We start from the raw sequence: 25,429 nt of genomic DNA on the forward strand, positions 1-25,429 counted from the left end.
TGCCTCTGTCAGCCTTCTAATTTCCATAGCTGGTGCGGTGATTTGAAAAAACAAAAACAAACCAAAGAAACCACACACATATGCACACATTTGATCCAGCAATGCTGCTGCTGAGTATTTACCCAAAGGAAAAGAAGTCATTTTATCAGAAACACACCTGCAATCAAATGTTTATTGCAGCACAATTCACAATTGCAAAGATGTGGAATCAACCCAAGTGCCCATCAATCCATGAGTGGACTCTCAAAATGTCGTATATGTATACCATGAAATACTACTCAGCCATGAAGAAGAATGGCTTAATACATTTTGCAACAATTTGGATGGAACTTGAAAATGTGAAATATCTAAAGAATGGAAAAACAAACACCTCTTGTACTTGCTATTACATTGGACCTAGCTAATGAGCACACATGTGCATAGAGGAAAGTAAAACTCAACGGTCATCAAGCAGGGGTAGGAGAGAGCAGGGGATGGGAGTAAACGTTCCTAATGGGTATAAAGAACACTATCTGGGTGACAGGCATACTTACAACCATGACTCCAGCAATATAAAAGTGACTCTTGTAACCAAAAATACTGGTACCTCTGCAATACTTTGAAATTAAAAAAGAAAAAACATGGAAGGATAACAATAAGTAGAATACAGGTTTACAAGTTAGTAATTTGTAGGCCCTCCTATGAACAAGAAATAAACATCTGTTTTGTTTAAGCAAAAATAAATAAATACATTATTCATCATATAGATTTAGGGTGAAGAAAAAAAAAATCTCAAAAGGAAAAAGCATAAATAATGATGAAGAGAACAAGCGATTAAATAGGTATTAAATCCCACCTATAAGTCACATCAGAGAGTACTATTCTCTAGCTTAACCCTTTCATATCTGCTTGCCTACACTAGGCTTGTACTCCTTCAAAACTTAGCAATAACTCAGAGTTGTTTGGAGAATCACGAATAGAATAAAGCATATATTACCTGGCACATAGTAAGAGCTAAATAAATATTAGCTATTAACACTGTCATTACTACTATTTATTCTCAATGGGCATTTAAGGACACCATATACAGAGGAAAGACTAGAACTCTGCAGCCAGGTAATGCTGGGTTCTACCTGAGATCTATGAATTATTAGCCAGGTGATCATGGGACAGGTGCTCATGATTCTGAGCCTCAGTATTTGCATCTTAAAAATAAGGCCTTAGATTATTTTTATGATTTCCAAAGCATATGACAGGAAGAAAACCTGAAAGTTATATTAGGAAGATAAATTGCCAGAAACATACATTTAAATTGAATATTTCTTGGCATATTTGAGTGGTTGTCGATCTAGCTATAGAAATATTTGGCAGTGGGTTTACAACAATGAAATGAAAATTGATATGAATGAACATCAATTGATTTAAACACTGAAGTTCCAAACTAATAATATTTAAAGCAAATTTAATTCCTAAGAATAACTATTATTAAGTTGCCCTGGATAAAGATTTAAACCCTGTTTTCCTATATAGAGAAAGAAGAAGAGAAAGAAGAAAGCTTCACTCTTTAGTTTTGACTTGCTGCATTTCTTGACACAAATCGAACCTGGAAAACAGTCTCTACATATGAAACAGGCAACAAAGTAGGCTGTCCATTCTAAGTTCCGACCGAGTTGCATAAGCAAAAATGACCTCATCAGTAACATGGAAAGAGCTAAAGGCCAGGAAAGCAAACACATAAGGAACAGAGGAAAAGGGCTCACAGGCAGAAGAGAGAAGAGAACCAGGGAGCATGACTGAAGCCAAACATTGAGTTGGGGGGGAACAGGATTATATAAACACACGCTGCATCTTTTTATCAACCAAATATTGGCAAGATAAAACTTCATTCACTGACCCACAGTTGTATATACACAACCACTTCTAGGACTGCACTAGGAAATACTAGGAATAAATATCTTTACAAGAAAAATAAATTATAGAGGGATTGACATTAAACACAAAAACATGTAAATAATAGATAATCAAAACTTATAATAGTAGAAAAAAAAGATTATTGGCTGCTCGAAGCCAAAATAAAATGATGGACTTATCCTGGATTAGAAGGCAGGTGGAGCTACCGAGGGGAGCTACAAATACTAAAATAGCAATGTATGTATATAATAGACTTAAATAAGTTTCTATTTATACTGACCCTTTTAGAAAATATGGAATTATTTTCTTTGTGGGTATATTCTCTATTTTTAGGGTTTTATTCTTTGGCTTGGCAACTGTGCTTTGCTTATAACATCGGCAGGGTGCGGGCGTGTTTGAGCTATAATAACTCATTTTGCATTTCAGTGGTGTTCAATGAAACATGTGGTGTTGACAAGTCACCATCTCTCTCTGAGGGTTTTTCAACTCTCTGACTTGATTTTCTCCTGAGGAAACCCCAGGGCAGCACAGGTCCCTTCTGTGAAGGTTTTCCTGCTATAACCTGTGCCACCACGAGAGCTTACGCTGCAAGCCAATGCTACAGAATCCTTGTAGGTCCATTTCAATCCTGCACACTATATTCACCCTAGAGAAACCACAGGGTGAAACAGAGACACAAGTGAGCACACCAAATTTGACAGTGAAACGTAAAAGTACTATGAAGGGAAAGTATGAAGAGTTTGTAACACAACGTGCCCTGATCCAGTCTGAGAGGTTTGGGGAAGCCAACCCTGAGGAAGTGATGTTTAAGCCGAAATCTGAGTAATAAGGAAAAGTTGTGACTATAATTGCCAGGTATCCCAATATTAGAACAATTATATTAACATATTAGCAACAATTGTTGTCTCATAGACATTCATCTAAAGATGAAAAAATATATTTTCCTGCATTCTAACTAGAATGTAGAGCAGTAATTCCATAGAGTTATAATTATTAACTTTACAATATTACAATAAAAGTAAATGGAAAATTTCCCAAAATTTATAAGTAAAGACAAAAGAGGGGAAACTACAAAACCCAAATTTGATCAGACTAAAAATTCAAAATCAGCAACTTGACAGCAAACCATGAACTTTGTAATCAAACAAGCTTCAACTCAAAGTCCTACTCCCCTAACAACTGAATGTTAGCAAACATGGAAACTGTGTTGTCTTATTTCTTAATAGTGAACATAATATCTAGCTCACAGGCTTATGGTGAGGATTAAAATCATAATGCACACAAAGTGCCTGAAAGTCAGCAGATACTTAATAAGGGTTAGTTTCTTCCCATTGAATAAAACCAAATAGTGGTTTCTCTTAGCTCATAATTTAAATAGGAAATAAGAATTATAACAGGACAAAACTCTCTTACAAAAATCACTATATCAAAGAGAATAAGCATTTCCCTTCTCCAAGATGAAGACTACAGGAGCAAAGATCCTTTGGCTAGAAATTTCATCGAGTACTTCCTAGAATAACACATCTATGTCTCTTTTCTGGAAATCAGAGAACCGCCATTGAAGAGTCAAATGGCCCCACAATCAGTGCTCTGGCTGGCCCAAGGGAGAACCTGACTCAGCCTAACCAGAATGACCTGTCAATTTGTGGAGCTGCATGGTGGCCTCATGCTAATTATGTGACAATTAAAGTGTCCTCTCTTCCTCTCCTCAGTATGGGTTTAGACCACATATTCTCCAAGACTTAATGTTTACCCTTGGGATATATGGTGTACACATGGAATAAAATCAGTCTAAGAGTGAAAAAAGAAGAAGAAACAGTAAAAATAAGAAACAGTAAAAAGGTGCTACTATAATCCAAACTAGCAAAAACACCACCCAAGAAAACCAAAAATCCAACCCAGAGGACTTAGGCCCTCCCTAGATATGGGACCCAAAAGCTATGACTCCACAAATTGTTCTGTGGGAGGTAGAAAGATAGATATAATTTAACATTAGATAATATAATAATATATAATATAAAATATATACAATATATTATGTATATTTATAATATATATAAATAATATATAATTTAATATAACATAACATTATAAATTAACATTGCCCTGGTCCTAAAATTCTATTGCTATTCCAGCTGGAGCTTTGGGTATGTCTACAGAACTCCACACCAAGAGATGCCGATTAGGGAAATGATTTTTAAGGAAGTAGATCCAGGGGGTCATTTCTCCAGGGTGCTCATATGTTGCCAGGTGAATGCTTGGGGAGGCTGCGAGGGGAGTCAGATAAAGACTCGGGGTTTCAGGAATGATGACAGGCACTGCAGAGCCTGTATAAAATATCTTCGTGAAGAGGTTTCCCTTTGGCTCCTTAGAAATATTTTCCATTTCTTCACATTTTCTTACCCCTCTGCAAACATTTTGATGAGAAATGAAATTATATTAACAAATAACTCCAGGAAATGACAGACAGACCCCACAGAGCACTGTCTCCATTCATATTGCTTCAAAGCATGACAAGATTTAATTTGAAATAAGAACAAAAGCCTTTGGTGATTGGAAAAAAACAAACCTGATTTTACCAATGCAGTCCATATATTTGCCATGTATGTGTCCCCAACTTTCATTCCCTACCTCCTTGCCCCAGAAATGGCTGAGGTTTCCATGACAATTGCTAGGATCATATCACCTCCATGCTTTCTGGGCATTTGTGGGGGCTTTTGTTCATGCAGTCTGAATTCCCATCCTGCTAGAATGTTTTTGTCATCTCACTGGCCAACTGTCTTCCTGGACTACTGTCATCTGTGACACTTCACCACTTGCTGTTCTTTCCTTCTTCCTGTAGTTCCCAAAGCACCACTAACACAAGGCCCTGGTGGACAGTGGACTCGGCTGGTGACTTAGGGAAGATGGGGAGATTACGGCATGACGTGAAGTGAAGTGCAGCAAAGACAGCAGCACTAAATTCAGTGTCAGGCCCTGTGGCTCTGCTCTGGCCTGGCCATGCCCACTCGTGGAATTTCGCGTTGGCTGTGTCTCTCCTCACCCCTCTATTTCAAGTCTCCTCTTGTCCCTCTCTACACTTTCCTCCAAGTCACAATATTGCCAGTATACCCACACACAGGCAAAACATCAAAAATTTCTCCTCCTTTATTACTTACAGAATATAATTCTTATTTGTCCATACCCCTTCCATCTAAACACTCACTAGAAGCCTAACTCAATGTTACTGTCCACGACCATTAAGACATTTTTCCTGTGCCAGTGTGAACCTTTCATTGTTCCTTGGCCAGTTGTCACAAACTATAGCCAAATTTTAAACTACCACTATTTCATCCTGTTACACAAGTAATTACCTGCCCAAATAGATGTTTGCAAATGCACATAAGCAAGCTGCTTCTGAGGCAACAAGTTGTAATTCTTTACTAAGGTGATGTATAATTCGATGTAGAAAATAAAGGAAACGAGTATTTTAAAAATAATAGGAAAGAGATTGTTGATACAGAAAGCCAATGAGTTCAGTTTGGGACATCTTCGAAGTGAAATGTGCAGTTTGAGTGTTCAGATTGAGATTGATGAATTATTATAAAATAATATTTATACTAATGTAACAGGAGGAAAATTGTATTTCTAAAGGCATATATGTAGCATCGAGAATTTTAGAAACACCTGTAAGCTTGAAAATCAAGTCACAGAAGGTAAAACCATTCTCATAGGAAGAATCCACGATTTTTAACATTAAAAGAAGCCTCACATTCAAAAACTGAAGGATTTACTATTCTGAAACCTCTTCTCTTGCTTCCTCTCAAAATACTACTCAATAGGCTCTTTGAGGTTTACAGAAAAGAGGACTGTCCCCATCTGCAAAGAAGTTCACAAAACACAGCACAGAAGGAAAAGCAGAAAATAGACAGATAGCAAGCATACAGAAAGGTTCAGGAGTTTGAGACTAGCCTGAACAAGAGCAAGACCCTGTCTCTCAAAAAAAAAATAAAAGAAAAATTAAAATTAGCCGGGTGTGGTGCACGTGCCTGTAGTCCCAGCTACTCCAGAGGCTGAGGCAGGAGGATCACTTGAGTCCAGGAGCTGGAGGTTGCAGTGAGCTATGGTGATGCCGCTGCTCTCTAGCATGGGCAAAAAGGTGAGAATTTGTCTCCAAAATATAAAAAAGGAAATGATATGATAAAAACTGTTAGGAATACTAACCTACCAGCATTTTGAAACAGGGACTAACAGAGGGAGCTCTGGAAATAGAAAACTCAGCTGGAAGACTATTGGGATAATGCATGCAAGAAATAATAGGAGGCTTATCTATGGCACAGTAATAAAAATGGAAAGAAGGAAATGAAAAGCAACAATGTAGAAAGCAAGGTCAAGGGAGGTTTCAGAACTGTAAGAAAAAGAATGGATAATGCCAGTGTCCAAATAGAGAAGTCAGAGAAGGGAGCCCTTTCAGAGTTGTGAAAGAAGATAATGAGGTTGTTTTGTGGACATGAACACTATTCAAATAGAAATGTCTAGGAGCAATTTAGAAATTCCTGTCTAAAGTTCAGATTAAGGGGAAAAAAGGTATAAAAATACAACGGAAACCAAAAGAGAAGATAAAGACTGGAAAAATTAAATGCTACAGAGGAATTTTCTAAAAGGTAAAGTTTGTTTTGTGTTTTTTATTAAATAATGAGGCCACTAAACATCGGGTTTCTAGTGAAAAAAAAAAAACAAAAAAATAATGAGGCCACTACCAACTTTTCAGAAAAAAGTATCAATAAAATGAAAGATGAAAACCAAATGAAATAAGAAATGTGGATAGTAACAATGTGGAATCAGAGTATAAATTTTGCTTTCAAAAAGTTTAATAAGAGTCACTTAAATATTTGACAACAAAATATCAGTTAAAGCCAGGAAGGGGCAGTGCAATACAAGGGGACCATTAAAGAAATGGCATAGATGATGAAAACAAACTAATAGAAAAAGATAGTAAAAATATGTTGTGAAGATTCTTAAAACACATGGAACACAGAACACTCGCATGAACCTAATATCAAGCTTCAAAATATGTAAAGCAAAATGTAAGAGAAGTACTATCAGAAATTAATAATGATTTACTATCTATTTCTTATTTTTAATAGATACCTAATAATTGTGCATAATTTTGAGGTTCATGTGATATTTTCATACAAGTATACATGAGTAATGATTAAATCAGAGTAATTGTCATAATGCTTTTTAAACATCTCTCAGTAGTTGACAGAAAAAGCACACCAAAAATCAGTATGAGCTGACTCCAGTACAGCATTGGTGCTTATTAATAATCACAGAAATACAAATTAAAAATACAATTAGATATCCTTACAAGCCACTAGATTATCGAAATTTTTAAAGCCTGGTAATTCTGAGCCTGGGTGAGGCTGTGGAACAATGAAGACTGTCATGCTGGCAGGAACAGCCACTTTGGAAAGCTGTTGGACCCTCCCAGTCAAAATATTTAACAAACAGTCCAGGGACATGCTCACGAATGGCCACGCAAATGTGACGCCAGGGGATAGCAGCCCCAGGAGGTCAGATGGGCACTAGATATCTGTCTACTGGGGTTCCAGGGACTGCTCTGTTCCGGAGGAATAGCAGAGACACAGAACCACAGGCGACAGGTTGATGGGTTCACCTATCAGGAGGGACATTTAGAGCAGCTTCTCGGCAGCGACTGAACAGGGCTCCCGAGGGCTGTGACAGAGTTGAAGGGGAACTTGGAGGTTTGGAGCAGTGACTGTTCTCCAAGCTGAACAAAATGATTTCATTATTTTGACAGTTGGCATCACCTTAATAGTATATACTAGCTGAATACCAGTTCTGAATTTTCCCTAAGGGAACTCAAGCACCCGTGGAACCAGGTACATGAAAAGAATTGTTATGCAACCACTCATGCATTGTAAGCAAAAAGAAAAGCAGAAATGAAAATGGATGAATAACTGATGGCCAATTCATACAGTGGAATATTCTAGGTAATGAAAATAAACAAGCTACATCTACAGGTGATGTGAATGAATCTCACAAAGATGAGGGGAGAGGAGGAAAATAGACATGAAAGAATACATACACTATGGGGATTCCATGTAGAGAAAGCTTTTAATAGCGAAACCTAAACTATTGGATAAAGAAGCATAATTAGGTAGTAAACCCATGAAATATGCAAGGACATGATTATCATGGTTGTGAAGAAGAAAGATGGGTCAGGTTAAAAAGGGGGATGTGGAGCAATGGAAGTGCCCTTTACTTTATAATTATTTGTTAATCCATCCTTATATGTTTAATGTCCTTTATTATTTCATATTTTGCAATAAAAGAAAAAAAGAATAAAAATATCTTGGAGCTCACTGGGAGCAAAGGGCTTCGCAGCTGAAATCTGATAGCACCAATGACAGGGTAAGCGGTAGGCAGAGCAACAAGACAGGAGAAAAAGTGATTGGAGAATGACCCAGCGGGACCGGTATTTATTCAAAGACAGCTCAGGACAGGACCAGGAGCAGCCTGGGTGGAAGTGGAGCCTTCTGTGCACGCTTCCCAAAGGAACATGGGCACCAAAGGCAAAGTGAGTGAATCAGCTCTATCTTTGTTCAGTTCACATTTTTTTGTGTCTTTGTATGGTTGATAGGAGCAGCTTCCTTTAGGGATTACTCTCAGAAAGCAGCCAGTTAAGGTTGATCAACACCATATGTGTGGACCCCATGCCAAGAATTCACCCTAAGGAAAAACCTGTGGATTTTCTCAAATGCTTCCTACAAGAGTGTTCAATTACATATTATTTAAATGGCAAAATAGTGATTTAAGTAACTGCGATATAACCACAAAATAGAATGTGCATTTGTTAGAAATAATGTTGGAGAGTATGGAAATTTTTCGTAGTATATTAATAAAGTAGAAAAAAGATTACATACAGTAGGATCTCATATGGTAATACTCAAAGGATTTGCATCAAAACCACAAAATGGTGATAAAATCACAGATGAATTTTATTTGTTTTTTTTCTTACAAAACGTGGGAGGCTTTGGCATTTTGAAACTTCCTGTAACTAATATATATTTTATTTGTAATAAGGTAAATGATATTTAAAAACAATTCAAAATTATATAACAACTAACATAAAATATGTATTCATGTGGTCAAAGACTTGGAGAAAATCTGACCAAAAGTAAAAATAGTAGCATTAGAATGGAAAATTATTAATTTGCTTCTTTCTAATTTTTTTCGATGTTATATATATTTGAAAACAAAAAATATAGTTTTAGGCTAGAAAAAAATATTAAACTAGGGATTATAGATTCTTAAGTGCTTAATTTTATTCCATGCATTTTTGCCCAACTTCTTGCAAATAAACTAAATTTTTATTTAATTTATATTCTACTGATAGATTTAGTAATTATATAATCTCACTCCTCACATTTTTAATGAGTCACCTGGGGATCGTGTTCAAATGCAGGTTTTGGTGCAGTGGATCTGGGACAAGGCTTTCAGCCCGAAGGGTTCTCAGATGATGTGAATAACTGCTAGTCTAAGCACCACACTTTGAGTAGCAAAGATATAAAACACATCTATTCTCTAGCAATTACCCGACTCACATAATTCAGAGCTGATTACAAACGGTTCAGTCAATAGATACATATTGGCCCTCTACCCTGCTCAAACCCTTTACATATATCCTTAAAAATCAAGGCATTATATTAAGGTAAACCTTAATGCACTTGTTCTTTTCAAAAATAAAAGTGTTGGCCAGGCACAGTGGCTCATGCCCATAGTCTTAACACTCTGGAAGGCTGAGGCAGAAAGATCACTTGAGGCCAGGAGTTCAAGACCAGCCTGAGCAAGAGGGAGATGCCCTCTCTACAAAAAAATAGAAAAGTTAGCTGGGCATAGTGGCGTGTGCCTACAGTTCCAGCTGCTCAGGCAAGATTGAGGCAACAGAACCGCTTGAGCCCAGGAATTTGAGGTTGCAGTCCACTATGATGATGCCACTGTGAAACAGAGCGAGACTCTATCTCAAAAAGAAAAAGTCAAAAGTGTAATGACTGTAATGTAGAATTTAACTTCTCATTTTCAATTAAGATCCTTGGTCTTTAAAATAATATAATTATATATTAAATCAAGCCACAAATGCCTTAATTCTTTGTCATGAAATTATGGTATCAATATATTCTAATTTTTTTACATGATATCCTCTCTTTTCCCCGCCCTCCCCATCAATTCTTTTCCTTCCTTCCTTCCTTCCTTCCTTCCTTCCTTCCTTCCTTCCTTCCTTCCTTCCTTCCTTCCTTCCTTCCTTCCTTCCTTCCTTCCCTTCTTTCTTTCTCTCTCTCTTTCTTTCTTTCTTTCGTTCTTTTTCTTCTTTCTTTTTGCTTCCTTCCTTCCTTTTCTCATTTCTGTTCTTTTTTCTTTTCTTTCCTTCCTTCCTTCCTTCTTTTCCTTTGCTTGCTTTCTTTCTTTTTCTCCTGCAGGTTATAAGGTGCAAGGCAGCCGTCGCCTGGGAAGCAGGCAAGCCCCTGTGCATTGAAGAGGTGGAGGTGGCTCCCCCCAAGGCTCACGAGGTTCGCATTCAGGTCAGTGGGCACTTTCCTCCTGCAGCAGGGACAGGGCCCTGCGTGCAGACTTGGTTTCTGTCGGGTCCGTCCCAAGGGGTATGTCTGAAGGACCTTGGAGTTTCCAGTGTAGAAGAGCTGCATTTTAGGCTCAGATAAAAACAGGCACCATTCCAAAAAAGAACAAATTATTAATTGTTCTGGTAATTTTTAATAATGTGCTTAAAATTTAACTGAAATATCTCAATATTAATCATCTACCCTAAGGATCAAAGGAATTCACTTTGGATTGGAATTAGTTAGGTTTTCTTTTCGTTTCCAATTGCTGCTTATTGGAAAGAGTGATTAAAGGGAAGATAGAGAATTGAGTCTGAAACGAGGGAGAGGGACATGCCATGCTGCCCTGAGCAGCATAAGTGTCCTGGCTCCCAGAGGAAGGGACAGGAGGGGCTCATCAGGGAGAAGAGACCATATTGGACACAGCAATATCAAAGACGCAACTTTGGACAATTTCCGCATCTCTCCCAGAGTTGGCCAGGCTTATGTTTTTCCTCGGGACCACCACACTAAGGATTTATACATGAGAATGAGCAGCACATCCTCATGAGCAGAATCTTGCAGAAGAAGAATATAGGGACACATTGGTTATTAATTTACACAATTCTTTATTTGATGTCCCTCTTTTAACTATAAGAGGTATATTACCTCAATTTCATTTCAACAAAATTTGAACAAGCCCTAGAAATCTGTGCTCCATCCACTTCCTCTGCCTAATAGACTTTAACTTTTTCCTGTTACTTTTGATTTTTTTTTCTTTCCTGAAAACAATAATTGCCAATCCTATACCTCTTTTTTTATGATTTTCTGACAACATTGAAAGATAGAAACGAAAGGGTGCACTGTGAATTATAAAGTAAAATAATCTAACCTAATATGAATATTTTTCAAAATGTAATTCTTTTATTGAGGTCTTAGTTTCAAAATGACATTAGGCCTAAAATGATAGGTAACATTCAACCCAATAATATAGCTGCAGAAACACAACTCAAATCTGCTATTGCTTTCTGTAGATTGTCGCCACTGCCCTGTGCCATACTGATGCCCTTTCCATTGACCCCGCATTTAAGGGCGCTCCTCTCCCAGTGATCCTTGGCCATGAGAGTGCAGGAATTGTGGAAAGTGTTGGGCCAGGAGTGATCAACTTCAAACCAGGTATTTTATTTTATTCTGATGAAATGAAAATGTAGGATATTTGGGGGATAATTCTTGGTAGAATCCTGGCTTTGCATGCTGTAATTCACACAGATTTACACAGGGGACCATATTTTCCAAAGTTAAACTGAGACACACAACCTATCATGGTCTAACTATAGTACCAAGTATTTGAAATAGAAAGTCTCTAATAAAATCTGGGAAATATAGTCACTTTATTTACAGATAACACTGAGAAAAATGACTTATGAAGATAGTTACAAGGTTATCCTAAACTGAACTTCCATGTCAAATGAATGACATTTCTTAACAACTTCTACATATCCTAAACTTCCATGTTAAATGAATGACATTTCTTAACAACTTCTACATAAAAGAGAAAACTCTTTTAATATTGTACAAGGAATAAGGACTTCTAGGTAGCTTAAGTGAGAAATATTATACATATGTCAATGTTAGCTTAGGTGTCTTTTTGAACTTTATGATATAATAATACTTAAACACACCAATAGCTGAAATTATTTACTCCACATTGGATACCAGTTTCACGAAATACTGGAATATGGGCTGTGTGATCCTTACTTGTCAGATAGGATGAACCATATCACTCTATTCTCTTTTAGTAATAATGCTTCAAACTTAGAGGTATATTATTAATAGTATCTTTTCACCCCAGAAAGATTATACAAACAAATTGCATCCCAAATTTGGCGTCCATAAAGGAGTCTGACCAATGTAATCCCTCTTTACTCTCAATTCTGCCACTTGCTGGCTATGTGGCATTGGCCAGTTATGTCACTTTCCTGTGATTCAGCTCAGATTTCTGTTTTCTAAAGTGCAGATAATACTAGTGCCCATTTCAGAGGGCTGTTCTGAGAATTGAGATAATACACTAAGCGGTTAGAATGGTGCCTGGCACATACCAAATGTTGATCCAATGTGAATTATCATTAGACCGTGGTCATCAAAGGACATAAGCTATCATTAAATAAGAACTGAGTAAAAAGTGGGAAGATGTAGAATTTGAGAGTAAATGTAAACAGTGAAACATGGCAGTGATATAAAGTTTGCTCCTTATAAACTTGCCTATTATTATTCACCTCTCTTATTACAGAAGGATGTTCTGTTTTGTACAGGGTGTTTGGAAATGTCGTAAACAACAGTCATAATGCAGAGAGTTTAATGACAGCAGAGACTCAGACAGGACTCCACATCTGATGATATCAATATAGATTTGTTTCTTGACTGACCAGCAGAGTAATTTTTTTAAAAAGACAACATATGCAATACTTAGACAAATCTGCATTCTTGTAAAGTAGTGAAACACTTTAGTCATCTATTCTTTCTGCTGAATATAAAATACATAATATAAACAAATGGTGTTTTCTACTGATTCATCAGGCAGAAATCATAAGAAACTTCTTAGGCACCATTGAATATATGCCCTTTCTTTCTAGGTGACAAAGTAATTCCATTTTGTGCACCTCAATGTAGAAAATGCAAGTTTTGTCTGAGTCCCCTCACAAATATTTGTGAAAAACTCAGGTAAGCTCTATACACTGTTAGTAAGAGGATCAATTCATACAAATATTTTGGGCAGCACATTGCAATATCTAAATGGAGTTGAAGAGGTACAAATATTCTACCCACCAATTCTACGCCTAGTTGTGTACAACACATTGTTGTAAATGCACACATGCTAGAATGTTCATTGCAACACTGTTTATTATAGAAAGCAATTAAAAACAGCATGAATCTCCACCAATAAGACAATGGATTAAAATAGTGCTATGTAATAACACAGGAAAATGGCTAAACTTGAACTATATGTATTAACATAGAATAATCTCACACACATACTTTTAAGAGAAAGAAGCAAGTTGCTGAAGGATATATTTATAAGGTGTCATATATGAAAAAAATACTATACATTGTTTATGGTTACATGTGTATGTAGTAAAAGCATGAATACATCTCTGGAATAATAAACACTAAATTCAGAATAGTAGCTACTTCTACAAGAATGAGAGAGGGATGCACTGGGACACATCAAAGCAATTTACTCCAAGGCCACACAGATATGAGTCTTGGAGCCAGGTTTCTAACCTAAGCAGGATGGCTCTAGAATCTAAAATCTTCATCACATTGTTTTTACTTAACTGGGACTATATGGAAAGATCCTCTGTCCTTAACGCTAATTGAAAGTAGTTACTTAAGAAACTAAAACTCTACTACTCTTAACTATTACTGTGCCCCTGTTTTTCATCTCTAAAATGGGGACAATAATAATGCCTTCTTTACAGAATTGTTGTAGATATTTAAAGAATGGACTTTATTGCTAACCTTTAATGAAATAATGGATTTAAACCATGGACATAAATTCTCTATTATGAAGAGAGATAATCAAATATTATGTCCTTCCACAAAAAAAATAAAACCTAAATCAGATCAAGTGTTTAAATCCAAAAATACTAATTTAAGAGAAAATACAGGGACAGAGGAAGAAATATGTTAAACTAGATTATAGGAATGTAATCAGCAAAATCCAGAATGAGGAAATGAGGGAAACTCTACAAGACAAATGACTCAGTTTCTTCAACAAATAAATTGCAAAGAAACAAGGGAGGAGAGGAAGGACTGCATGAATTAAAAGACATTTAAGAGACATATCAGCCATCATAGACTGGGCTTACCTAAAAATGATACAAGCCATATATGACAAACCACAGCCAATATCAGACTTGAATGGGGAAAAATTGTAAGCACTCTGACTTAGAACTGGAACCAGGCAAGGTTGCCCACTATCTCTACTTTATTCAACATAGTGCTGGAAGTCCTTGCTATAGCAATCAGACAAGAGAGCAAAATTAAGGGCATCCAAATAGGGGCAGAAGATATCAAACTCTCATTCTTTGCTGATGATATGATATTATATCTAGAAAACCCCAAGGATTCAACCAGGAGACTCCTTGAATTGATAAATGAATTCAGTAAAGTCTCAGGATACAAAATCAATACACACAAATCAGAGGCATTCATATATGCCAATAACAGTCAAACTGAGAACCAAATCAAAGACTCAATTCCCTTCAAAATAGCAACAAAAAAAAATAAAGTACCTAGGAATATATTTAACTAAGGAGGTAAAAGACCTCTACAAGGAGAACTATGAAACACTGAAAAAGGAAATAGCAGAGGATGTAAACAGGTGGAAGTCCATACCATGCTCGTGGGTAAGCAGAATCAACATTGTTAAACTGTCTGTACTACCCAAAGTGATCTACAGAGTCAATGCAATCCCTATTAAAATACCATCATCGTTTTTCACAGATATAGAAAAAATAATTTTACACTTCATATGGAACCAAAGAAGACCCTGTATAGCAAAAGCAATCATAGGCAATAAAAACAAAATGGGAGGTATCAATTTACCAGACTTCAAACTATACTATAAGGCTATAGTATTTAAAATACCTTGGTACTGGCACAAGAACAGGGACATTGACCAGTGGAACAGAACTGAGAACCCAGATATAAAATCATCCTCATATAGCCATCTAATCTTTGACAAAGCAGACAAAAACATACACTGGGGAAAAGAATCCCTATTCAATAAATGGTGCTGGGAAAACTGGATAGCCACATGTAGAAGACTAAAACAGGATCCACACCTTTCACCTCTCACTAAAATTGCTGGCTAACAGACTTAAACCTAAGGTGTGAAACTATTAGAACTCTAGAGGAAAATGTTGGGAATCCTCTTCTAGACATTGGCCTAGACAAAGAATTTATGAAGAAGACCCCAAAGGCAATCACAGCAACAACAAAAATAAACAAATGGGACCTGATCAAATTAAAAAGCACAGCCAAAGAAACTGTCATGAGAGCAAACAGACAACCTCCAGAATGGGAGAAAATTTTCGCAAGCTACACATCTATAAAGGGCTGATAACTAGAATCTATTTAGAACTCAGGAAAATCAGCAAGAAAAAAATCAGACAAACATATCAAAAAGTGGGCAAAGAACATGAACAGAGACTTTTCAAAAGAAGACAGAATAGGCCAGGCGTGGTGGCTCACACCTGGAATCCTAGCACTCTGGGAGGCCAAGGAGGGTGGATTGTTTGAGCTCAGGAGTTAGAGACAAGCTCGAGCAAGAGCGAGACCCCATCTCTACTAAAAAATTAGAAAGAAATTAGCTGGACAACTAAAAATATATATATATATATATATGAGCTGGGCATGGTGGCACATGGCTGTAGTCCCAGCTACTCAGGAGGCTGAAGCAGAAGGATTGCTTGAGCCCAGGAGTTTGAGGTTGCAGTAAACCAGGCTGATGCCCAGCACTCTAGCCCAGGCAACAGTGAGACTCTGTCTCAAAAAAAAAAAAAAAAAAAAAAAAAAAAAGAAGAAGAAGAAGACAGAATAATGGCCAACAACATATGAAAAAATGCTCAATCAGGGAAATGCAAATCAAAACCATGAGATATCACTTATCTCCAGTGAGAATGGCCTTTATCAGAAAGTCCCAAAACAATAAATGTTGGTGTGGATGAGGAGAGATAGGAACACTCCTACATTGCTGGTAGGACTGTAAACTAGTGCACCTCTGTGGAGAGCAATATGGAGATACCTTAGAGTGATACAAGTGGATCTACATTTGATCCAGCAATCCCATTACTAGGCATATACCCGAAAGGACAAAAGACACTCTATAATAAAGACATCTGCACTCAAATGTTTATAGCAGCACAATTTAGAATTGCAAAGATGTGGAAACAACCCAAGTACCCATCAATACATGAGTGGATTAATAAAATGTGGTATATGTATACCATGGAGTACTACTCAGCTATAAGAAACAATGGTGAACTAGCACCTCTTGTATTTTCCTGTATAGAGCTGGAACCCATTCTACTAAGTGATGTATCTCAAGAATGGAAAAATAAGCCCCACATGCACTCACCAGCAAATCGGTATTAACTGATCAACACCTAAGTGGACATATAGGAATAACATTTATCGGGTGTCGGGCAGACAGGAGGGGAGGAGGGGATGGCTGTATACATACATAATGAGTGTGATGCGCACCGTCTGGGGGATGGACATGCTTGGAGCTCAGACTCAGGGCAGGGGGGAAAGGGGGAAAAGGCAACAGACATAACCTAAACAGACATAACCTAATTTGTAGCCCCATAATATGCTGACATAAAAAAAACAAACAACAACAACAAAAACATATATATATATATATATATATATATATATATATATATATATATATATATATATATATAAAGAGACATCTCAGCCGAAACAATACGTGGAACTAAAAGAATCTTTTAGAGATAGCTAGTGAAATATTTACAGATGAATTTGTGATGACTGGGATTTGCTTCAAAATATTCCAATGCAAGAGACAGGGTAGTTTCTGGAGGAGTACTAGACAAAACTAGATTGGCCATGAGTTAATAGTTACTGAGCTTGGAGATGGGTGCATGAGGGTTCGTTATACTATTTCTTCTACTTTTATACATGTTTAGATTTTCCATAATAAAAATTTTTTAAAAGTTAATACATATAAACCCCTTAAAAGTGTTTCTGGTACATGAAAGCATTTCGTAAAAACTTTTGTTTGTTGTTATTATTGTTAAAATACTTCCAACGGACTATATATGTAAAAAGTCTTAAATCATTTTCTCAATTTTTCCATCTTATAAAATTGTTATGACAAATATATAATATTCAACATATTTTGTAGGAAAGTGATCAGCGTTTCATTTACTTTCTCCTCCTTTATATCTCCCTCTTTTTAAATATTCTAGAACAGGCAAAAATGTTGTTACTGATCAAGAACTCATGGCAGACAAAACCAGCAGATTTACCTGCAAAGGAAAACCAGTTTACCACTTCCTGGGAGTCAGCGGGTTCTCTCAGTATACTGTGGTGTCAGACATTAATCTTGCCAAAATCTATGATGATGCAAATTTAGAGAGAGTTTGTCTGCTTGGATGCGGGTTTCCATCTGGCTATGGGGCTGCAATCAACAATGCCAAGGTAAGTGGTTAAGACAGGTATGTAAAACAGAAGTTACTAGGAGGTAGTGTGATATAAAAGAACTAAAGTTAATTACCTTTAAACTAACTTGACCACTCTAGAATAATATCCATTATGAATATTTATGGGAATATTAAATCATATTACATATATAGGACATCTGGCCCAATAGCTAGCATATACGAATGAATGGATAAAGCCAGGTGCATAGGAAGCCCTTAAAATATCATGGTGAGGACTGGTCCTCAGTTTTGTAATTCAGAAAGTCCTTTTCTTTTATCAGGTTACCTAGAGTTGTTCAGTATCAAGGAAACAAAGTCAGCCTCACCAAAACAAAAGGCTGATCAAGTAGCCAAGATATCAAGGTGGGACTCTTCATTGAGAATTTTATCTGCCATGCAAAAAGAAACATTACTTTTTGCTACCAGCATATTATTTCCTCCTAAAAATGTATTCATGCATTCAATCATTCATTAGTAAAACAATTAAAACTGTATGGGAAACCACACTATAATCTGAAAGCTGTCAGACAAAGGGTCCTGGTAGCTGGGTGAACAGCCAATGTCAACCTGGCCATCACAGCTTCTTCTCTGCAAGACTAGACGCATTGAAGACCCAGGGAAAGTCGCTCTTCGGGCCTCCTCTCCTGGACTCCATGCAGTCTGTCCTCTTCTACTACTCCAGTCCTTTAAGGGACATTAAAAGTAGAGATTCTCCAACAGCTTTCTTTTTTTAAAAAAATTATTTTTAATTAATAAAAACAATATTCTTAATATTTGCAACATATATATTTTATTTCCCCTATATAGCAAAAGTGGGGTATGCATGAGTAATATTATGCATAAATTGAAGTAAAAAATGTGCATCCTCTCTGTTCCTTAATAATTTTGTTTCCAATTTAGAATGTAGTAACAATTCTCTTGGGCAGATTTTCTCTTTTCCTTTTGTTTATGCTTTACTCCTAACAGTTTCTCATCCTCATTAGAAAATATTAAGTATCTCTCTGTGTAGTCTTTTTCTACCACCATACTACTCTGTAGAATAACATATTCCAGTTATAGCATTTTTTCTCACCATCTTGTATATCCTTTCCATTTAATTCAATGTGACAAATATTTCTTAGAGACTCAACATAGAGAAGCTCCTTGATAACAATGTGGAAGATAAAAAGTCTCTGCCTTCACAAAACTTACAGCCCTTTAAAGAAACACACACAATCAATCAAGGCAGGTTATAAATTGTATGACATAGGAAAAGCAAAAGGAAAGTACTGATTTCTGACTGAATAATCAAGAAAAGTTTTATAGAATGTCCTTGAAGTCAGGCCTATGAGTATAGGTCTATATTTTAATTAAAGAACATAAGGTGAAATCATCAGGTTAGGGAAAAGCATGAGCTAAGCCATGAGGAGAGGAAAGTGCAACAATTTGTTGTGGCTGTTACACCGGGAACATCATGGAGATGAAGTTGGAAAGTAAACAAAGGTCAGACAATAAAAATCCTTTAGTGATATGCAAGGAAATTTGGACTTGATTCCATTTCAACAATTTGATGATTTAGAATGATCAAGTAAGTCGCCTTAACATTAATACAACTAAATAAGGTCTATTAGAAATACAAATGTTAAATAATTTGTCATACAATTTAAAAGGGAAAATCATAAATCCTTTAGAATGAGTGGTTTTTCAAATTTTGTTCTGATAACAATGAAGGGAAAAATAAGAGAATTATTTTCACTTGGGTTTATTGCTGATGAGCAGATAATCTTAATGCCCCTTAAATGATTCTCCAAATCTAGATGGTAACAAGTCCACTTGCACACTGGCAGATTTCCTCCCCTGACTACATCATACAGTCCTATAACAGGCAGTCTTGTGTTCCTACCTACACTCACTCACCTCACCCTCCCCCTTGAAGGAAAAATAAAAGTGTAAAGAGCTGCTTTCAAAGTTACTTTATGATTTTCCTGCCTGCAGGTCACCCCTGGTTCTACTTGTGCTGTCTTTGGCCTAGGATGTGCGGGTCTTTCTGCCATAATTGGTTGTAAAATGGCAGGAGCTTCCAGAATCATAGCTATTGACATCAACAGTGAGAAGTTTCCAAAGGCCAAAGCCCTGGGAGCCACTGAATGCCTCAATCCTAGAGACCAAAATAAACCCATCCAGCAGGTCATCGCTGAACTGACCGGAGGAGGTGTGGACTTTTCCATTGCTTGTGTAGGTGGATCTGAAGTCATGGTATGTACACTTTTTCCGTGGATCTTCTTTTCAATTTATTATTTGTCCATTAAATATCAGAGGAGAATACATTATGTTTCTTACAGTAGCTGTAATCACTCCTTCTTCATATTTTCAAAAGTAGTAACAAGGAAGCAGAGCTGTCAGCTACAGATCCTTTCCCACTCCCTCAGCTACACTACGTTTCCTTCAGCGCCCACTGACAGGGCCCTCCCAGGCCAGGATCATCTCTGCGAGTTCACTCTTCTCTTATGATAAGATAAGCAGCCATACCAGCATCATTGGAAGATCATTTGCAAATGTTCATTTTTCTTTGAAGATCCCTTTAAAAAGCTCATATTATTAGCCTGGAGTATCGGGGGTTCACAACGTCCCCAACAAAGATAGGCTCCCCTGGCAGACTGTGTTGCAAGAGATGAGAAAAACAAAGACAAGACAGAGAAACAATAGTTAAGAAAGTGGGGAGGCCAGCGGACCACCAGCACTCTGGTGTCAAGGTGGCGGCGACTAAACCCCAGCACTTGCTTTTTATCCTCTTTGCCATGTTGTAAAATACAATGATCTCATGTGAAAAAATCGTGGGATACAATGATCAAAGCTTTTGGGGCTCCCCCCAAAATCACAAGGTATCCTAGCTAATTTCCTTCTCCTTTCTAGAAGCGAAAAACACATAATTCTTCAGTAGGTACAATCCTTTTGATCAAGGCAAACTGATTTATCCCAGGCTCAAGCTATGTACATGAATATCAATCTTTAATATCAGTAGCCTCGGCCTCCCAAGTGCTAGGATTACAGGCGTGAGCCACGATGCCCGGCCCAGACCCTGCTTTTTTAATTGACCCTGCAACCTAGGCTACTAGAATTGCAAATATTTTAGTATATGTCCATGGTAAGTCATCTAAAACTTGCTGATTAAAGTTTATAATGTCTTTTATAGATCTTTCCTAATTCCATATATGTGCTTCTCATAATATACACTACGATACATTCTAAATTCAACCTAACTATGGTATTATAGAGGGTAAAATAATACGTTCTGTTTCTTTTCAACATCTTTTTTAACGGAGCTCAAAATCGTATTGAACATTCTATCTGTAATGGAACCCTGGAGCCTCAAGGCTCCATCTACAATGGCACTATGATGCCATTAGCTTGAATTCCATTATCTTACATGCAGAGTTGGATACATGTTTCCTAAAGCATTGTACTAACCCACATTGGAGTGCATATTCTACTTTTCTACTAACTCAAATAGTCTTTCATGTTTTGGTCTTGCAGAGAGCAGCCCTGGACTGTACAACAATAGGCTGGGGAACATGCACTCTCATTGGAGTAGCCGCTGATGACAATGACTTGACTATTTCTCCAGTGGACCTCATAATGGGCCGCACTATAAATTCAACATTCTTTGGTGGTCAGTTGATTTTTTCTTCATAGTTTATAATTTTCTTCATAGTAGTACTGAAATTCTTAGAGTGAAGATTATTGAACAGGAAGTAAAATAATTTGTTTAAATATTGAGTGCCTAGAACATAAAGACTAAACAAAACTATGCTATTAATTATTTGAAAGTAAATGGAGGTTATATAGAAACATACTGCAATTAGCAAATTATTATTCAATTTGCAGTTAATAAACCAACATAGAAGAACACAAAAGGTAAACTTTGACCTAATTGAGATAATTCATTATCTAGAAGGGAAAATAATCTTGAATTTTTCTTATAAACAAGATTTTTTAAAATAAATATAAGTACAGAAAATTAAAGATTGAGGGAGTTCAACCTATTTGGAGAAACCCAAATCTAACATAACAATTTCATTCCTTCACCAAACACTGACGAAACTACTTCTTCATGTCAACCACTATGTCTTTTTTTATTTCGCATTTTGGCCAAATTACAGGTTGGAAAAGTGTAGATTCTATTCCAAAGCTGGCAACTGACTACAAGAATAAGAAATTTGATCTCGATGCATTGGTAACCCACACCCTGCCTTTAGACAAAATCAATGAGGCATACGACCTAATGAACCAAGGAAAAAGGTAAATTAGCAAACAGATAGTGGAACAGTGTATAAATCCTTCATGATTCTATTTTTATTTGATGTTAAGAACTAACCAGCTTGTTTTTTCTGACGCTTCCCACATCAGAGATACTAGATATGCTTAAAAGATTAAAGAGTCACCATTTACAAAAAAGAAAAGCTTCCTTTTCAATAATGTACACTGCTATACACTGTTACAACATAAAGCAGTGGTATAAATGGACACGTAGTTTCCCTTTCACAAACAGTTAACTTAGGTAGGGCTGCTCCCTAGAAAGGGAGGTTTCTATATAGCATGATTTTAGATCCTTCTGGAACAATGTGCTCCTGAGTCTGGAGTCATCATGTTCTGCAGTTTGACACGGAGTCAAACTGCAGAACAAACAACCCACTCCAGCCCCCTCATGAAAAGAGATGGGTGAACACTATAGAGATGTGAGCAGTGAGTGGCAAGTACTGAGTAAAGGATGCCCCAACTCTCTCGTTCTCTTGCTTTGTCAAGGGGCTCCAATGAGATACCTTCTGATCCACTGTTTTAGCTATATTATATTCCCTTGCCGTGGATCCTAGGAACTAATTTATAGAAATGCCCCAACTGGGGGATCCCTATGGGTTTGGGAATTGGTAACACCAAGTTCAATGATTTTAGGTAAAATGTTTAAGCACAGCCTGGAGCAATAGAATCAAAGGCCAAAAACAACAGGAACTATGTTACACAGAAAAAATTCAGGACAAAGTACAAACTCAAAGATAAGACATAACAAAAGAGATGGAAAAAAAACCTAAAGTAAAATGAAAACAATAGGAGTTTAAAGCAGAGAATAAATGTTGCAGAGGAAAATAGGTTCCTGGTGTGAGGACGTAGGCTACTTTATAGAATAGAACCCTGAGAAAATCTTCCCACTGACATGAACTCCACGATTTACAAACATATTAGCTGCCAGATATCAAAAAGAAGATCAATAAAAGTAAAATAAAAGATTAGCATTATTTCTTAAGCTACACTATGTAAATGTACTGTACAAGGCCTGCAATATTTTGCGCAACCTCAACATCCCCGTAAGGAATATTCCTCAATTTATAAGTTGCACTGGAATTAGGGGTCTTAGACCGTTGTACTAGTATCTTCTACCATAACCCCTTTCCCTTAGAGTTCTCAGTCATGAATATACCCACAAGGAATGCTAAGTAGCAGCCAGATAGAGCATGTTGCATTAGTAGTAGTAGTACCGTGTTTCCCCAAAAATAAGACAGGGTCTTATATTTATTTTTCCTCAAGAAGACACCCTAGGGCTTATTTTCAAGGGATGTGTTATTTTCCCCTCAAAGCCTCAGCTTGCAGCACACACAGGCTGGCCGGGAGCCGACCTTGTTGGTGGAGCTGCCTGCACCTTTCCGGTCACCTCTGGGATAGTAGCTGTCACTAGGGGGCAGATGAGAAGGGCTGGTCGTCTGCGATGAAATGCATGGCTTGTGCAGATACGCTGCATAGCCATGCCCATCACTAGGTCTTATTTTCGGGGTAGGGCTTCTATTGCACAAATGCCTAGAAATCCTGCTAGGGCTTATTTTATGGGTAGGTTTTATTTTCAGGGAAGCACAGTAGGTAGACAAGTCTCTGATAGTCTCCCAGCAGGCTTCCCTGGTCATCAGCCTATAGGTAGACACCTGAGGGGGGCCTCCTACTCCTTCTCTGGTCCACTGAAAAACCACCTGACTGCCCACACAGATGGAAAGGTGGCAACAGGGAAGGCAGAGTAGGGGCCTTCCCAGATGTACTCACTGTATCAATACAGGAAACACAAGAGAGGGCAGGTCCTCCTCCCATACCAACTGCGTACGAGCAAGGCAGTGGGGGCAAGGAGATGGGACACAGTGATCCTGCCCATGATGAGGAAAGGACACAAAGGTTCTCCTTCCACAGGTAGGTGTAGCTTCTGGTTCCTAGGTGAAGAAGATATTTATGTATGGCACCCCGCTCATGCCAGCTCCAGCAGTAAGGTCTGAGATAAGAAATTCTCTGTCTTTGAGGCTTAACTGGTTTTTGCTTCTCCGTGTTGTAGTTACCCAGGAATAAGAACATTTGGGTTCTCAGAAAGTAGCGTCCCAACACATCAACCACCCTCTCCTTTGATGCCCAACTTTGCCCTTGGCTATAGGAGAACCAAGAGCAGTGACTTTTCCAAGACTGAAACCTCACTCCTCACTTGGTGTGCTCTACTCTCCTTGACAGCACCATTGAGCAAGAAGGACTTGCTCAAGGTTGAGTGAGGGGTCCTAATTTCCCCCCGGTTTACTAGCACGATGTATAAAGTATTATGAATGCCATGAATGGAAGAGGATGACAAGATAAAAGAAATTAGGTTTAACAAAGTGGTGTCTATAAAGGAAGACCAGATCCTTAAATGAAAAAATCAAAATTATTCATGGGCTTTAGTTAAATTTATCATGAAAATTATATTTGTTAATGTTTTTACTATTAACAGCATCCGAACAGTCCTGATCTTATGACGATGCCAGGAGCGATTTGGAACACTATCTGACTGAATCTGAACCTGGTTCATTGATTACCTGATATGAGGAAACAAGGAAAACTATGAATTTAAACAAATATTTGTAGTTAATATTATAACATAAAATAGCTTTAAAATTATAAAATTTGTACCATAAAATATATTATTTCCTATGTTGAATAACTATGATAACTGAAGTGTTTGTGAATAGAATATGATGTTTAAAAATTATTTAAAACTAGTTCTGGGAAGGTGAAAGTGGGGAATGAGAGATAATAAATAAAACTACATTGGCACATGTAGTTCATAATTCATAATTATTTAGGTTGGGTGATGAATATATGGAGTTTCATTGTACTATGTTGAAAATTTTCCACAATAAAAAGATTTTAACTGGATAAAAGACTACATATATTTTATATATCTATATATAAAATGCTATTACATAATTTCTGTGTTCCAATAAGCTACAAACTACTTTTTAAAATAAGCTGCTAAACAATCTCCTTTGAACATGTGTTAATTTCTCTTCTCTTAGCTTCATTATCAACTATAATCACGAGTAATAATATATCAGAATTTATGTAAATGAAGATTTTAAAAAGAAAAAACATCTATACTCTCAAATCTGTATCTCAATAAAATAACTGCCTTTTCATCTTTACAAATATTTAAGAATGCCAGTTAATAGGGTGCACAATACTTGAATTTGTAAGGCAATTCAATCATAGTGTAGTCCTCTGATATGGGGAAAAAATGCAGTTGTAAGATATATTCACTAATTCTTCACTAATTCTTCAAACATTGTCATTGTCACTGTCATTGTTTCAAAATACTACTACAGCGCCCTCTGGTGTTTCTTTTTTAATGTTTTTCCATCTCCCAGATCCTATTATCTTGAAAAGAAGAAT

The 25,429-nt window shown here is 37.0% G+C and overlaps 1 protein-coding gene across 1 annotated transcript; it reads left to right on the forward strand.

Moving 5' to 3' along the window:
* The first annotated feature begins 8,351 nt into the window (after positions 1-8,351).
* LOC105856578 (all-trans-retinol dehydrogenase [NAD(+)] ADH4) lies at positions 8,352-24,921 on the forward strand. The gene is made up of 9 exons (XM_012738420.3): positions 8,352-8,473; positions 10,374-10,475; positions 11,525-11,666; positions 13,124-13,211; positions 17,492-17,723; positions 19,700-19,960; positions 21,239-21,374; positions 21,865-22,003; positions 24,492-24,921. Exons 1-9 carry the CDS (start codon positions 8,456-8,458, stop codon positions 24,514-24,516), a joined length of 1,143 nt encoding a protein of 380 aa, XP_012593874.3. The 5' UTR covers positions 8,352-8,455; the 3' UTR covers positions 24,517-24,921.
* The last annotated feature ends 508 nt before the right edge of the window (positions 24,922-25,429 follow it).

Source organism: Microcebus murinus, chromosome 29 (genome assembly GCF_040939455.1).
Source record: "Microcebus murinus isolate Inina chromosome 29, M.murinus_Inina_mat1.0, whole genome shotgun sequence".
NCBI classification, from domain to species: domain Eukaryota; kingdom Metazoa; phylum Chordata; class Mammalia; order Primates; family Cheirogaleidae; genus Microcebus; species Microcebus murinus.